This window comes from Galeopterus variegatus, unplaced genomic scaffold, assembly GCF_000696425.1.
Source record: "Galeopterus variegatus unplaced genomic scaffold, G_variegatus-3.0.2 Scaffold2309, whole genome shotgun sequence".
In the NCBI taxonomy this organism is placed as follows: Eukaryota; Metazoa; Chordata; class Mammalia; order Dermoptera; family Cynocephalidae; genus Galeopterus; species Galeopterus variegatus.
The window spans coordinates 43543-61238 of record NW_007728420.1 but is presented as its reverse complement, the minus strand read 5'-3'; the positions used below and the strand labels follow the sequence as shown (position 1 = coordinate 61238).

Below are 17696 nucleotides of genomic sequence, written 5' to 3'. Positions count from 1 at the left end.
TCCTCACCAGTATCTGGTGTTGTCAGTGTTTTGGATTTTGAGTGAGTAGTGGTATCTTTTAATTTTAATTTGCAATTCCCTAATGACGTGATATTAAACATCTTTTCATATGCTTACTTACCATCTGTATATCTTTGGTGAGTTGTCTAAGTCTTTTGCCCATTTTTTAATTGGATTGTTCATTTTCTTATTATTGAGTTTTAAGAGTTCTTTGTATATATGTATATAAATACATTATCCATAGGACTCTGCTTGATATTTGTATAATTTAGATAATAGCCTTTTATCAAATATGTTGTTTGCAAATATAGTCTATCAAGGAGCTTGTCTTCTCATTCGCTTGTCATTGTCATTCACAGGGCAGAAGTTTTTAAAGGGAGTCCAGCTTATTAATTACATATTTCATGGATTATGCCTCTGGTGTTGTATCTAAAAAGTCATTGCCATACCCAAGGTTGTCTAGGTTTTCTTCTACATTATCTTCTAGGAATTTTATAATTTTGCATTTTACACTTAAGTATATGATCCATTTTGAGGTAATTTTTTTGAGGGTGTAAAGTCTGTGTCTAGATTCACTTTTTTGCATGTGGATGTACAGTTGTTTCAGTAACATTTATTGAAAAGATTTTCTTCCATTTTATCACCTTTGCTTTTTTGTCAAAGATGAGTTGCCTTTATTTATGTAAGCCTATTTCTGGGCTCTCTATTTTGTTCCATTGATCTATTTGTCTTCTCTTTTGCCAATACTACTCCGTCTCGATTACTGTAGCTTTACAGTAAGTCTCGAAGTTGGGTAGGGTTAGTCCTTTGACTTTGTTCTTCTCATTCAATATTGAGTTGACTCAATTCTGAGTCTTTTGCCTCTCCATATAAACTTCAGAATCAGCTTGTTGATATCCACAGAATAAATTGCGGAGATTTTCATTGGGATTGCATTGAATCTACAGATCAAGTTGGGAAGAATGACATGCTGACAATATTGAGTTTTCCTACCCATGAACATGAAATGTTTCTCTATTTATTTAGTTCTTCTATGATATCTTTCATCACAGTTTTGTAGTTTTCCCTTTATAGATCTTGTACACATTGTTAGGTTCATACCTGTGTATTTCATTTTTGTGGGGTGCTAATGTAAATGGTAATATGTTTTTAATTTCAAATTCCACTTGATCATTGCTGGTATATAGGAAAGCAGCTGACTTTTATACATTAATCTTGTGTTCTTCAACCTTACTATAATCACTTATTAGTTCCAAGAGGTTTTTTTATCGATTCTTTCAGATTTTCTAAACAATCATGCCTTTGAGAACGAGGACAGTTTTATTTTTTCTTTGCCAATCTGTATGCCTTGTATTTCCTTTTCTTATTTTGTTGCATTAGCTAAGACTTCCACTATGATGTTGAAAAGCAGAGGTGGAGACATCCTTGCCTTGTTCCTGATCTTAGCGGAAACCTTCAAGTTTCTCACCATTATGTATGATGTTAGCTGTAGGTTTTTTGTAGATGTTCTTTATGAAGTTGAGGAAGTTTCACTCTATTCCTAGTTTGCTGAGAGTTTCTATCATGAATGGGTGTTGGGTTTTGTCAAATGCTTTTTCTGCATCTATTGATATGATTACATAATTTTTCTTCTTTAGCCTACTGATGTGGTAAACTGCATTAATTAATTTTCAAATGTTGAACCAACCTTGCATAACTGGGAGAAATCTTACTTGGTTGTGGTGTATAATTCTTTTTAAACATGTTGGATTTAATTTTGTTATAACTGGATAATTGGATAATACCTTGTTGAGAATTTTTGCATCTATGTTCATGAGAGATTTCTCATGTTTGTAGTTTTCTCTCATAATTTCTTTGTCTGTTTTTGGTATTATGTATTGGTGTAATGCTGGTCTCATAGAATTGGTTAGGAAGTATTCCCTCTGCTTCTATTTTCTGAAAGAGATTGTAGAGAATTGGTATAATTTCTTTGTTAAATGTTTCACAGGATTCACCATCAATCAACTCATCTGGGCCTGGTGCTCCCTGTTTTAGAAGGTTATAATTATTGATTCAATTTCTTTAATAGATATAGGCCAATTGGGATTGCCTATTCATATAACTTTTATATTAAAAAAAAAAGTTTTTGTTTGGTAGCTGGCCACTATGGGGATCCGAACCCTATAACAAAAAATCTAAAGTTTAAAAAGCATTGGTTTTCCCCAAATTAATATACAAATTTAATATATTCCAAGCAAAATTCCAATGGGATTATTAAAAGTAATGTATAAGATGATTCAAAAGTTCATCTGAGAGAGAAAAAGCTCAAGAATAACAAAGAAAACTGTAAGGGAAAACAAAAGTAAAGACACTTTATGCATAAAGTATATTAACATATTAATATATTAATTCTATAGAAAATAGAGGTAGAAATAGGCCCCCAAATACCTGGAAACTCTGTTTATGACACAGGTAGTTTTTCATATCATTGGGTATTTCATTCAATAGTATTAGATAACCTAACCATTTGAGAAGAGTTTCTCCTTTCAGCAAAATTCCAGACTGTTGGAAAAAGTTAAGACTATTAGCTTGGCACAAATCTAAGAAGTTTGATAACATCCAGGTTGGCCAGAGTATGAGAAAATAGACATTCTTATACACTGCCAGTATAAGAATATATGCTACAACCTTTTTGAAGTATAACTTGGTGGTTATATATCAATCAGAGATCTTAGTTGCAAGCAAAAAACAAAACTCTGACTAACTTAAGCACAAAAGGAACTTATTAAAGAATAATGGGTAGTTCCTAGAACCTACAAGAGAGCCTGAGAACCAAAGCTGGAGCCCAAAACCATGTTGCACAACTGAAGACTCCATTGTCACTGCCACTGGGCACAAATATCCCAGCTTCCATGGCCAGTACCACCAATGCTGTACTCGGCTACTAGAACCTTTACTACTGCTGCACATAGTTGCCATTGCTGCTACCATTTTCAACTAGAATGGGGCTCACCTGGGCCCTGCTTCTCCTGTCACCAGCTTCCAATCCAATGTCTCGAATGAGTACACCTGATTGGTGGAACCTAGGTCCTATGTCTGAGCACTAGGTGCACTGGAGCCTGGGAAAATGAGCATCTGCCATTTCAGCTTCTTTACATGGAATTAGATTATGCCTCTGAAAGTTCTAAGGTTCAGATACTAGGATCCCACAAAGAATGACATAATGTCTAGAACAGCAGTGTATAGTAAAGTCATAAACATATATTACTCTTTATCCCCAAAATTCTACTGCAAGGAACTTGTCCTACAAACATTCTTATGATCATGTGAGAGAGTTCATATCATAGTCTTTAATAGTAAAAATATTAAAATCAATAAGGGACTGGTTAAATTAATTGTTTAAAAAAATTGGAATAACACACAGCTGATAAAATATTTATTAAATGAATACTTACTATGTCCCAGGGACCATGTTGTGCACTGGGAATACCACTGTGAATAAATTGGATGACAGTCTGAATGAGGTACTAGTTTCTTTTAAATGTCTAAAATTTGGTTTTAAAAAGTCTGTATGATCCCATTGGGAAAGAATTATAGACATTTGTATATGTTTGTGCACATACACACAGAAAATTTCTAGAGCAATACACGAAACTGTAGTTATCTAGAAAGTGGAAATGGACAGGGGCAGGTTCTTACTTACGTCCTGAATTTCTTTCTTCCACTTATAATTTTAAAATAATGTTTGCAATTTAAAATGGGGAAAATTTATTTTTCAAATGATATGATTGTGTACCTTAAACAAACAAATAAACCAGAGAGGGTAGAGGGTTTCCTTTTGGAGTGAGTGAAGTAAAGGATTTAACATTAGATAGTGATGATGATTGCACAACTCAGGAAAACTTATGGGTAAATTTTATGGTAGGGTATGGAATTATGCCTTCATAAATCTATTATTAAAAGACTCATTGGAATAAAGTAACACCTTACAAATTAGCTAAAACAAAAACACAAAACTAAATTCCTCTCTGACAGAAGAGAACACCCTGCCTTCATGAGTAGCAGCCCAGGATAAATGAGGGATGGGGAAAGTGATCTGTAGGTTTGCAATGGAGCTGACCTTGATTTAAGATTAAAATTAATTTCACATCTGATGTTTTAAATTCAAAATGTAGGTTAATTTTGCTTTCTATTCCATGATATACCCACATTTTTGGTTCCAAAATCTTCATAAAAAATTAGCCTGGGACAGGTGACATATTTATCTCTTCACTTGCCCATTACACAGGTTATTTTGACATAACTGTAACTTATCAAGAGAAAAGGATTCCAATCAAGAGAAAAGGATAAGGATTCCTTATCAAGAGAAAAGGAAAACCAATAGTAAGAATTGTTTCTCCCTAAACAAATAGTTACTAAGCACCTACTATATTCGAGGCATTAAGCTAGTTGTTGGGGATACAGCTGTGTACAGTGGTGGAATATATAAATACAATATTTTGGGGAAGGACATAAGAAAGAGAAAGCAATTTTTTAACATATTTTTTAAAGTACCTGATAAGAGTTTAAAAAAAATAATTTTTGGATTAAAAGACCCTGGTGGGAGTGTGGTACCAGCCAGCCACCAAAACAACCAAAACCAAAAACAAAAACAAATCAAACTCCTGGTGGATTTATTCTTACAAAAACATACATTTAAAAAATAGAATTAAGGGCTGGCCTATGGATCACTTGGGAGAGTGTGGTGCTGACAACACCAAGTCAAGGGTTAAGATCCACTTACTGGTCATCTTTAAAAAAAAAAAAAAAAAAAGAATTAATTTTGCAACTTGCTTTTTTCCACTTAATCATTTATTTCTATTATCCCCACCCAATGTTCTCTTGGAAACCTGGTGGAGGTTTGCAAGTTTGCCACAGGACTTTCAAAATTGAGGGTAGTGGTTGAAAACATGCTCTACCAGTTAGCACCTGGTTAAATCTACCTCAATTTCCTTATCTACCGAACAGATATAATACCTACCTCACGGGGTTGGTGAAGATTACATGAGATAACCCAAGTAAAGCACTTAACGTGGTACCTGGCATAAATACCAGCTATCTTACTATGTGATGCTCACCATAATTAACATGCTCAACCCAACATGGCAAATGGTTATTTAGAATCAAAACACTAGTTCCTTGATAAGAAAGGCACAGCACCCAAAGAAAGAAAGCCTTAAAGTTTTACTGACTGCCAGAACGAAACCTCATAGAATGAAAGTTATACTATGTTTCTGATTTAGGAGACAATGTTTTAAAGGTATTAAATCTCCTTTAATCAACTTAGAAAGCTAATGCAGAGGTTCTGAATTGGTGGAAATTTTACTCCTCCTCCCCCCACCCAACCATCCCATTCATAGGATATTTGGTATTGTCTGGAGACATTTTTGGTTGTCACAAGTTGGGGAGCTGCTACTGGCTGGAATCTAGTGGTTAGAGGCCAGTGATGTGGTTAAACACCTTACAATGAACAGAAAACCCCATGCAATGAAGAATTAAGTGGCTCAGAGAAACCTTATCTAATGCAGTCTCTGACAAAATGATTCTAAAATTCATTTGGAAGAATAAGTGGACTCAAATAGCTAAGAGAAATTTTTTTTTTTGGTGGGGGAGAAGTAAGGAGAGGTAACTGCTCTACTAAACATCAAAAGATATTATCAAACCACAAAAACTAAACAGTAAAGTTATGGCACGGAGAAACCAAAATATAATATAAAACCCAGAAAGAGACACAAGCAGATGAAATAATTTAATTATTTAAGAAATGATTGGTACAATTGATAACGCCATATTTTATATATTCTAATACCCAGAATTTCCCCCCATACATGTGCAATAAAATACATCTTATTATATTATTTTTTTAAATTTATTTTATTTATTGAATCAAAGTCGATTATACATATTTTGGGGGTTGGACATTGAGATATGTCGATTAAATCAATATTACTAGCGTATATATTGTTACAAATCATAATTATTCTTTATGCCCCTTGTCCAACCTCTCCCCTTCCCCCATTCCCTCCCCCTCCCCCCTCTCCTTCTGAAAGAATAATGGTTACTCTATTAACTTGTTGCCTAGATGATCTGTCTAATGCTGAGAGATGTGATCAGGTCCCCCAATATTATCATAGAGCAGATGCTTCTTCTGTCACTCTGAAATGGGTTTTGTCGAAAGAGATATCCTCTTTTTTTCTTTGTCTCTGCTGGTGACTCTTCTTGTGTGAATGCACTCTAGTGGTTGGCAGACCATCTGCGTGGTGGCTGTGGCGTCTAGCCGCTTTTGCAGCAGCCATGGTTATTGTGGTGGCTGTGGTGGGCCACCCACGTGGAGGTGCTGTTTTTGACATGCTCCTTGGCACTGGCAGTATGCCTGGTTGTGGGGTGTGTTTGGTCCCCTTCTCCATGCCTCTGGTCCCTGGGCAGGCCCCAAGGTGCTGGCGCCATGTGCCTGGTTGTGGGAAAGGGGTCCAGTCCCCTTCTCCATGTCCTGGGTCCCTGGGCGGGCCCCGAGGTACTGGCACAGTGTACCGGGTTGTGGGAGGAGGGTCCAGTCCCCTTCTCCATGCCTCGGGTACCCAGGTGGGCCCTGAGGTGCTGGTGTTTTGTGCCTGGTGTGGGAGGAGGGTACAATCCCCTTCTGCATGCCTCTGGGCTGGGCAGGCCCCGAGGTGCTGGCACAGTGTCCCTGGTTGTGGGAGAGGTCCAGTCCCCTTCTCCTTGCCTCGGATTTGTGGGTGGGCCCCAAGGAACTGGCATGTTGTGCCTTGTTGTGGGAGGAGGGTCTGGTTCCTGGCTCCATGCCTCGGGTCACTGGGTGGGACCAAAGGCTCTGGCTTGGTGTGCCTGGTTGTAAGAGAGAGGTCCAGTCCCCTTCTCCATACCCCAGGTCCCTGGGTGAGCCCCAAGGTGCTGGCTTAGTGTGCCTGGTTGTGGGAGAGAGGTCTGGTCCCCTTTCCTTGCCTCGGGTCCCTGGGTGAGCCCCAAGGCGCTGGCTCAGTGTGCCTGGTTGCGGGAGAGAGGTCCGGTCCCTTTTCCTTGCCTCGGGTCCCTGGGCAGGCCCCAAGTTGCTGGCGTGGTGAGCCTGGTTGTGGGAGTGGGTCCAGTCCCCTTCTCCATGCTTCAGGTCCCCAGGCTGGCCCCGAGGCACTCGTGCAGTTTGCCTGGGGGTGGGAGTGGGGTCCGGTCCCCAGATCCAAGCCTCCAGTTCCCAGGTAGGCCCCAAGGTGCTGGTGGTGTGCCTGGGCCTGAACTAGTTTTTTGTCCTTTGCTTCTAACACTGGGGTACTTCCTGTGGGAACCAGTACTTGAGCTGTGTGGTTGTTTAAATTGCTACTTTGCTGCTGTTTCCCTAGGGAAGGCTTTTTGTGCAGCTCAGGGTTTAATGCTTGACCTTATAGGTACTTCCGGTTCTCCAGAGACCAGGTGGATCTGTGCTCAGTAGAATCTCTGATCTGGGCCTGAGTTTATTTTATCAAACTGCACCCCATGCAATTCTGCATTCCTGACCAGTCTCCTTTGAGTGGTCCTGTGCTGATTGGGGGGTGGACTGGCTGTCCTTGCTGTGCCCCAGTGTTCTCCAGGTGGGCCCATCTCCCCCACCGCCCATGCTGCAAACACTTGCCATGGGATGGGCCCTGCGCCGGTCCCTTGCGATGACTCACCAGCCTCTGAATGGCTCCCTTTTTTCAGTTGTTCTGGCTCCTCACTCCTGCGTGGGTTCATGTGAATCCTATTAGCGGTCCTGCTGTCCTGGGGACTGCCAAGGCCCTCTTCTCTCTTGCTGCCTCCAAGTAACTCCTTCTGAAAGGCACAGCTGAAGCTTCTGCTGGCTCCTGCTCCATGCACTTCTCAGCTCGACCCTTAAAGCAGCCGCGGCCCGAAATGCTCAGAGCAGCTTTTTCTTTCTCTCATCGTAGTTTCTCCCACCTTCATGAACTCCGTAGGTCTCTCCTCCTCTTCCCCTGAGCTCCAGCAGCCCCGGCTTGGCTGATATTACATTTTTATAGTTGTAAATTTGGTTTATTTGTGGGAGAGAGTGATGCTGAGGACCATCTATTCTGCCATCTTGATTGGATCCCCAAAATGCATCTTATTATTAATGTATACATTTCATGTGGTGTTTCTTTTTTTTTCAGAAAAGCTGCTATTAAATTGACAGCAAGTATTAGATTTGGTACTATCTTAGGAAAAAGACAACACTGTATATGGAAAATGGTAACCGCTTTTCATACCATTTAAAATCTTCAGATGAATTAAAAAACTAAATGTTAAATAAGACAGTAAAAAAAATTAATAAAGAAATAATAGGATAAATCTCAGTACAGGTAAGATCTCTCTAAACATAAAAACAAAGGGCAAATATCATAAAGAGAAAAGATATACACTCTGAGAATATAGGAATAACAAATTGTTTCTCCTCTACTCTTAAACACCGCAAAATACTTCTGTGACCTGAGATGTGTGGGGAGTTTCCCCAAATACCAAGGAAGTAGTCCTTCAGTAGCGGGAACCAGCTAGGTGTCCTCAAGTTCAATTCAATTCTGATATTCCTCTTGGAGGTAGGGTCAGTTCCCACAAGTTGAGGGCTCAGTCCCACCAGACTGTCCCCTTCAGATGCCAGGTGCAAGCCCCAGGTTGTTTTACCTGTGCTTCTGACTGACCGACTACAAATCAGGGTTAACATGACCCACTCCTCAGGGGTCAACTAAGTTGCTAGAGTGGCTCACAGAATTCAGGGAAACACTTATGGCACTTACACTTACTGGTTTATTATAAAGGATATTACAAAAGATATGGATGAATACCAGATGGAAGAGATGCATAGGACGAGGTATGCAGAAAAGGGTGCAGAACTTCCATGCCCTCTCTGGGTGTGCCACTTTCTAGGAACCTCTGAATGTTCTGCTCTGTGGAAGCTCTCCAAATTCTATCCTTTTGGGTTTTTAAGGAGGCTTCATTACATAGGCATGATTGATTAAATCATTGGTTACTGATATCAACTTAACCTTCAATCCATCTCCCCTCATCAGAGATTGGGGCTGAAAGTCCCACTTCTCTATTCCTGACTTGGTCTTTCCAGTGACCAGCCCCCATCCTGAAGCTACCTAGGGACTGCCAGCCATCAGTTAACTCATTAGCATACAAGATGACACACATCACGTTGAAGATTCCAAGGATTTTAGGAGTTGTACGCCAGGAAATGGGGAGAAGACCAAATATATATTTCATAGTATCACACACGCATACATAAAAATGTTAAACTTCATTAAGTAAAACACCACAAACTTCAGACTTCTGCATTTAATGTAACTCCAATTTTAAAAGTAGAAATTATTTGGAATTTAGAAGAATTTTGGGGGCTCAAAAATGATACCCTAAAATATGGCCCTTTGACATGTGAATAAAAGAAGGAGCCTCAAGGTCTCTCTCTGACCCTCCTCCACCTCCCTGTCTCTCTGATCCTCTTTCTTTTCCAAAGTACCAGGAGGGGCTCTCTCTGGAAGTTCTCTTTTCTGACTGAGAAAACTAGAAAAAATGCAATTGTCTTAAAATCCCCTCCCTATAGGGCCGACCAGTGGCTCACTTGGGAGAGCGTGGTGCTGACAACACCAAGTCAAGGGTTAAGATCCCCTTACTGGTCATCTTTAAAAAAAAAAAAAATCCCCTCCCTAGGAATCTCATTTAAATAACCAGGAAAGGGGGCTGGCCAGTTAGCTCAGCTGGTTAGAACACAGTGCTGATAACACCAACGTCCCAAGTTTGATCCCTGTACTGGCCAGCTACCCAAAAAATAAATAAATAAATTTGAAAAAAAAAAAAAAAGGTCTGGCCAGTTAGCTCAGTTGGTTAGAGTATGGTACTGATAATACCAAGGTCTGGGCTCAATCCCTGTACTGGCCAGCTGCCAAAAAATAAACAAATAAATAAATAACCAGGAAAGATTAACACCTGAGAAAAGACTAAAAGTCTCTACACCCACAGCACCAGGCCAGACAGACTTTTCACCTCTTCTTCTGAGGGAAGCTCCAAGAGATTACCCGGGAGACTATATATGCATAATAAGACAACCTTTGTTCCCAGTGCAGTTCCACCCCTCACCTTCCTGTAACTTGTCCACAAGCTATTTTGTCCTTTGGTTCCACTCAGCCTCCAAAGAGAATCATACACAAACCACTGTCTGGTCTTTGGGCCCACTCATCTACAGACCCCCTTCCATCTCTCTTCCCAATGAAAAAGGTATTTAAGTGTCAACCATCTAACCCTTCTGTGAGTTTTCATATTTTTTTGGTATGGATCCTGTGTTTACGCATGTTAATATATTTGATATGCTTTCCTTTTGTTAACCTGTCTTTTGTTTAGGGGTTTTGACCATGACCCTTTATGATAGGGAGGAAAGGGATTACCTCTTTCTGACCCCTACAGAATAAACATGGAAAAGTAGCCCAAAAAATTCTATAAAGGAAGAACAATGAAGAGTTTTCTCCAGTGGTAATTAGAACAGCATGTATTAAGGCCAGAATAGAAAATTCACAAATACATGTAAAAATATATAGAAGTTTACCATTTATAAAGGTACTATTTCAAACCAATGGGCAAAAAGGATGAATTATTCAATAAATGATGTTGGGACAACTAGCTAGTCACTTGGAGAGGAAAAAACTTTGCTTACCATTTTATCCCTTTTTTGAAACTAATTCCAGGTAGATTAATGAATTAAATGTAAAAAAATATTTTTATAATCTTAGGAGTGAGGAAAGACTTTATAAGCATAAGAAGAAAGAAATCATAAAGTAAAAGAGTGATAAATTGACTATATAAAATTTTAAAATTTCTGTAAAGAAAACCAAAAGCTGGAAAAAAAAAAAAAACCTGTAACATATATGACACAGAGAGCTACATTAGTTCCCTAGTACAAATTACCACAAACTGGGTGGCGTTAAACAACAGAAATATATCCCTTACAGTTCTGTATCCCCTTACAGAAATATATCCCTTTCTGCAGGGCCATGTTTTCTTGCAGGCTTTAGGGAAGAATCTGTTCCATGCCTTTTTCTTAGCTTTTGGTGTTACCAGCAATCCTTGGTGTTCCTTGGCTTGCAGCTACATAACTCCAATCTCTGCCCCCACTGTCACACGGTGTTCTTCCCGTGTCTTCACATGTCTTCTTATAAAGACAGCAGTCATACTGGATTAAGTGTCCACCCCACTCATTATGACCTCATTTTCACTGATTATATCTACGATGACCCTATTTCCAAATAAGGTCACATTCTGAGGTAATGGGGGTTAGGACTTCAGCACATCTTTTTGGGGCACACAATTCCACCCATAAAAGGGTCTTTAATACATAAGAGAAATTTGTGAACCAGTAAGAAATATTATGACACTCCAATAGAAAAATGGGTCAAGGATAAGAATAGGCAATTCACACACTATATATTTACCTCCAATAAATATATGCAAGATGTCCACCTCTACTAGATGTGAGGACACTCCTGGACCACCGACCTCACTAGCTGCTCTTCCTCCCTTGTCTGCACCAGGGCTAGGCGCTGTGGTGAGCCCTTGGGCTATGTCCTGGATGTTCTTCCTCTGTAGACTCAACCTAGATGATCTTATCCAGGTCAATGACTTTACTGTAATCTATGTGCTAATGACACCAAATTTATGTCTCTAGTCAGGACTTCTCCCTCGGCCTCTAAACTCAGTACAAATGTCATACCTGGCATGTATAGTTGGCTATCCCATAGGCATTGTAAATTTTACACCTTCAAAACAGAACTCTTGGGGCCGGCCCGTGGCTCACTTGGGAGAGTGTAGTGCTGATAACTCCAAGGCCACGGGTTTGGATCCCTATATAGGGATGGCTGGTTAGCTCACTTGGGAGAGCGTGGTGCTGACAACACCAAGTGATGGGTTAAGATTCCCTCACCGGTCGGTCATCTTTAAAAAAAAAAACAACAAAACAGAACTCTTGAAACTTTCCTCCAGCCCTCTTCCAAGTCTTCATTTCACTGAATGACACCAACATGCATTCAGTTGCTTGTGCCAAAAATCATGGCATCCTTTTTGATTCTTTCCTTTCTCTTGTTATCCACATCCAAGTTATCAAGACCTGTTGATTTTACTTATTAAATATCTAGCACATTTCTCCACTCTCCCCATCTATTCCTCCACCCTAGTCCAAGCTACAATTATCTCTGGCCTGAACTAACAGATCTAATTAACAGAACTAACTACCACAATCTAATGTTCCCAACTTTACCCAAGTTACTTTTTACTATATTGTTCACTTATTGGTTTACTGTTTATCTTTCCCCAATAGAATGTAGTTCCATTGTCATATTGTTCACCTCTGGTCCCCAGGGTCAGGGCATGTGCTCAATTATCTCTCTGATTCCACTCTTGCCCTCTTTTAGTAGGGTGACTACATTTCTGGTTTGTTTAGGACAGTTCCAGTTTTCACTTGTTGCTTGACACCCTGTCCAGTTAGCACCCCCTTTCATTTTCAAAAGGACCCCGTCGAGATAGATTATATGGTCTTCCTACCTTATGATCTTTTCTTTCCACAGTGGCTAAAGTCACCTTTGAAGGTCAAGGGTTCAGATCCCCTTACTGGCCAGCCACCGAAATAAATAAATAAATAAGTAGTCTCCTTTAAAAAATGTAAATCAAGTTATGTCATTGCTCTGCTTAAAACCCTTCAAAGATTTCTTATTGCATTAGACTAAAATCCAAATTCCTTATTGTGGTCTAGAAGGCCTTATAACCTAATCCACCTACTTCTCATATCTTCTGACTCTGTCCTTCACTCATTATGTACCAGCCCCACCAGCCTTTCCATTCCTCCAATAAGTCATGCTCATTTCCACCTTTGAACCTTTGCTTTTGCTATTCTCCTTGCTGCTAGTTTAATCTCCTAGATACTGTCGTAACAAATTTATTCTGTCATTTTGGTCTCAGATTAAATATTAACTCTTCAAAGAGGCCTTCTCTGAAAACACAATCTAATGTTCCCAACTTTACCCAAGTTACTCTTTACTATATTGTTCACTTATTTGTTTACTGTTTATCTTTCCCCAATAGAATGTAGTTCCATTGTCATATTGTTCACCTCTGGTCCCCAGGGTCAGGGCATGTGCTCAATAAGTATTTATTGAATGAATGAGAAAGGTGACACAGTCAAAGAAAAAAATTAAAACCATGACAGCTCACAGAATCACAATGACATCACAGGCTCCCAAATTAGCAAAGATTAAAAGGACACAAATATCTTATTTTTCTTCTTAACACTCTGTATTATCACCTGATACTACATTAACGTGGTTTTGAACTGTTTGTCTCCCCAACTGAAATGAAATCTCCACGAGGGCAGGGACTTGGTTTTGCTCACAGACGTATTCCCAGGACGTATAAGCATACCTGGAATATAGTAAATGTTCATTAAATATTTACTGAATAAACTGACAATACCTAGGGGTGACTGAGTAGTTGAGAAAGGGGTATGATTGATCATATACTGATGAGATATATAATTAGTGATATATGATGAGAATAGGATTAGGACACAATTTCTGTAGGAGATTTGGCAATATATATCAAAAGCCTTGAAAGCAGGGGCATACCATTTGACTCAGCAATCTCACTTTTCTTTTTTTTCCCCTTTTTGTCTTTTTTTTGCTGACCGGCAACGGGATCGCAACCCTCGGTGTCGCGCCTGCACCACGCTCAGCCAGTGAGCGGGAACCGGTCTCCACATGGGATCCGAACCCTTGGCGGGAGCGCCACCGTGCTCTCAAGCGGTGCACTCTCCAGTGCGCCACCGGACCGGCCCAGCAATCTCACTTCTAAGAGGAGCCTATCTAACAAGGGTACAAAGATTATTTATGAGGGAATTTCTCACTGTGTCATTTATGATGGAGAAAATTTAGAAACAAAGACATCGTATCCATAAATAGGAGATCATAAATATAACTATAAATCTGTACAAGGGAATACATTAAAAATATTGAAGATATTGGGCTGGCTGGTGGCTCACTTGGGAGAGTGTGGTGCTGATAACACCAAGGCCATGGGTTCGGATCCGTATATAGGGATGGCTGGTTAGCTCTTGGGAGAGTGTGGTGCTGACAACACCAAGTCAAGGGTTAAGATCCCCTTACCGGTCATCTTTAAAAAAAAATTGAAGATACGTATTTATTGGTATGGAAAGAGATCCAAAATATATTAGGAGAGGGCCGGCCCAGTGGTGCACTCGGTAGAGTGCGGTGCTTGGGAGTACGGCGGCGCTCCCGCTGAGGGTTCGGATCCCATATAGAGACCGGTCCACTCACTGGTTGAGCGCGGTGCGGGCGCGACACCGAGGGTTGCGATCCCGTTGCTGGTCGCAGTACGGGCACGACACTGAGGGTTGTGATCCCATTACCGGTCACGAAAAAAAGACAAAAAGGAAAAAAAAAACAAAAAACCCCCCCCCAAAATATATTAGGAGAAAAAGGCAATATAAAACCCCCATAGGTAGCAAGACTTCATTTTGTAAAAACATGTATGGGGGGACACATAGGTATGTATGAGTACATGTGCATTTACAGGTAAAAGTTTAGACAGACATTCATCAAAATGTTAACTTTGGGGCCGGCCCGGTGGCGCACTGCTACAGTGTGCCGCTTGGGAGTGCGGCGGCGCTCCCGCCGAGGGTTCGGATCCCACATACAGACCGGTTCCCGCTCACTGGCTGAGCGAGGTGCGGGTGCAGCACTGAGGGTTGCGATCCCGTTGCCGGTCCCGGTCCGGTACGGGCGCAACACTGAGGGTTGCGATCCGTTGCCGGACACGAAAAAAGACACACACACAAAAATGTTAACTTTGGTTATCTTTGGATGGTGAGATTAAGGGCAGTTTTAACTTTCTTTATACATTTGTAAATTTTTTACAATTAGATCAACCAAAATTAATTGACTATCTGAAAATGTTGTACTTTTATAAAAATAAATATGTTTTATTGAAAGAAATACTACTGAAAACACAGACACACCTCATTAACTCAGTGAAGACTAAAGCCCAGGTTAAGAACTGGGAGTTCAGGAGTGTCAACTACAGTATGAGATGACTTTCTGATTTGCTGAATTCAAGTGAGTTATTTCCCCTTGTTTAATATTTACAAAAAAGAAAAAAACATATAACACTTCTTTCTTTTCTGTCATTGCCTGCCAAGCTTGAGAAAGTCAGGCAAAAGCTATCATTTATGCTGGATACCTTCCTTGTATTGCCTCATTATGACTCCTTCTAGGTAGGTATTAATGTTCTCAGGCTCAAAAGCTGAAAGATGTGATAGAACTTGCCAAAGCTCACATAGATGCTATGTGGGGGATCCTGATTTGAGCAGAAGTCTCTCTGACCTCAGAGCCTCAGGAAAAGCTAGAGAAAGGCGCTTTAGGCTTTATAACCTTGCAAGTCTCTCAATGCCTCTGATTTTTACAACATTATCGTACTATCCTTATCTAATTTGCAGGAAAGATAAAAGAAGTTTGGAGCTTTTAGAGAGTCGGAGTATCCAGAGAAGCAAGATTTAAACCGGGTATTGCTCTCTGGAACCTGCCCTTCATTTCTATTCAACTGAAAAGGCTCAAGATCAAAATGCTTGGTGTGTGGTCATATGGGAGGGAACACAAGCCATATATGTGTGAGGGGCTACAACACACAAAACAGGCTGGGATAAGGACGACATCTGTACACTGAAGAAGGAAGATGGACCAGGATGAAGGAAAATGTAAAATACCTGGGAGGAAATAAAGCAGATATGAAAGACAAAGTTAAATGGGGACCGAGATAAGGGGCAGTAGGAATGTGGAGAAACTAGGAGGAAAGGCAGTTTTGAGTTATTCCACAGTAATTCTTCCTCCCATCTTTTTTCTCTCTATACTCTTTTCCTTGACAATCTCATTCACTGTTTGGAATTCAATACTCCTTTCAATTTGGATGATTGCCAAATCTCTCCAGTCCTGACTTTTCTCCAGAGTCCAACTCCTCTGAACTGGCCACGTCCATCTACTTTTCCCATAGCACTCTAAATCCAGTAAGTTCAAATTGAATTCAGCATCTCCTCCACTCTGAGTGTGCTCCTAGTCTTACAGTTGCTCTTATTAAACATCCACCTGAACAGTGCTCTCTCTCCCCCATTCCTCCAAATCATTCTTTCATACAACAAATATTTACTGTGGATCTATTATGTTCCACATACTCTGCCACAGCAGTAGAGGTACAGTCATTTGCTCAAGAAGTCGGGTCATTTCTACCTTGAAAATCTCTTGTCTGTCCACCTCATCAGCTGCCCAACTCAACTAAATTCTTCACTAAGATGTACTGAGAGTCCCTCTTGCTGGAACTATGGCAACGTAACATTATATGTTAACTAATTTTGCATGCCATTTATTCTATAGCGATCACCTACCACTTATCACTGTACCTGGAACACAGAAGGGGTTCACAGTGGAGGCTAAGGGACTGCAAACTGGCTGAAAAGGGAATTGGGGGAGCAGAAGCCAGGAGACTACATATGAAGCATGATGTTTTCCTTCAACTGTATTATCAATACACATAACATCAGCTTGTTCCTTCTTTCATTTCTGGGGTGTGGCTTTGGGAGGCTGGGGAGATTGTTGAAGATCCGATAGAAAGCTGTCCACCACCTACCCCTTGAGTAGGTACTCAATAACCACTTGTTGAATATATCACGTTCTATAACAGGGACCTTGGATGCCTATTCTCCACTATATTGCCAGTTCCTAAAACATCCGGCCCATTGTAGGGATTCAAAAAATATCTGTGGAGGATTCTCGAAAGGCAGGGACCATGCACATTTTATTCACCACCTCAGGAAGAAGGACAAAAGTGAAGGGGCCTGAGGGAAAAGGAAATAGTGCAAGATGTTTGACCCCCTATTCCCTCAGGTCTTGGTATATGGTAAATGTTTGTTAAGCGAAATAAATCACCTTCCTGCACAACTCCAAAATCGGGCCCCTGGCTCGGCAGCCAGGCCCTGGAGCGCGGCCACCATCTGGCCCAGGCCCGCGCTTCCCTCCCTCCCAGCCTGGGCTCCTGTTACCTCCCTGCATACATCTGTGCCCACTACAAGCCAAACAATTACGCGCTCCCGAGATCCTGCCTCGAGGTCCGGGTCGCTGCTGCGGCCCAGCAAGGAGCCCTCCAGCCCCCCCCGCCCCAGCCCCCGCCAAAGCTCTGAGGACTCCCCCTCCGGCCTAAGGCCGCCGCCTGTTGCAGGCTCTGGGAATCCCGCACCAGGCGCGCCAGGATGTCGTCCATGTGCTTGAGCGCCGCGCCCGGGAGGCCGGCCACGCTCCTCCGGGCCGGAGAGGCCGGGAAGGCGGCTAGGCGGGAAGCGGCTGCAGCTGTGAGGCGCCAAGGGGCGGGCGGCGGGCCCGCGGGCCCAGCTGAGGGTCGCAAAGATGCGCGGCCTGAGCCGAGGCGACATTCCGGTCGCAGCGGGGCTCGGCGGGCGGCGACTAGGTCACTCACCACGGTCCGGCGGGGCAGCGCGCCGGGGGTCCGGGACAGGGCCCGGCGGAGCCTCCGCGCTCGGCCCGAGCGGGCCCCCCCGGAGCTCTCGGAGCCGCTGTCGTCCGAGATCACGATTAAATCTTCCATGGCTGCGGGCC

General features: G+C 41.6%; 1 protein-coding gene across 1 annotated transcript in view; it reads right to left on the bottom strand.

Annotated features, from left to right (window-relative positions):
- SIMC1 (SUMO-interacting motifs containing 1) overlaps window positions 1–17685 on the bottom strand; it is a 98958-nt gene extending 81273 nt beyond the window's left edge. The window contains exon 1 of the mRNA XM_008581260.1: window positions 17557–17685. Within this exon, the coding sequence (XP_008579482.1) occupies window positions 17557–17685 (129 nt within the window). The remainder of the gene's footprint in view (window positions 1–17556) is intronic.
- Window positions 17686–17696: the final 11 nt, after the last annotated feature.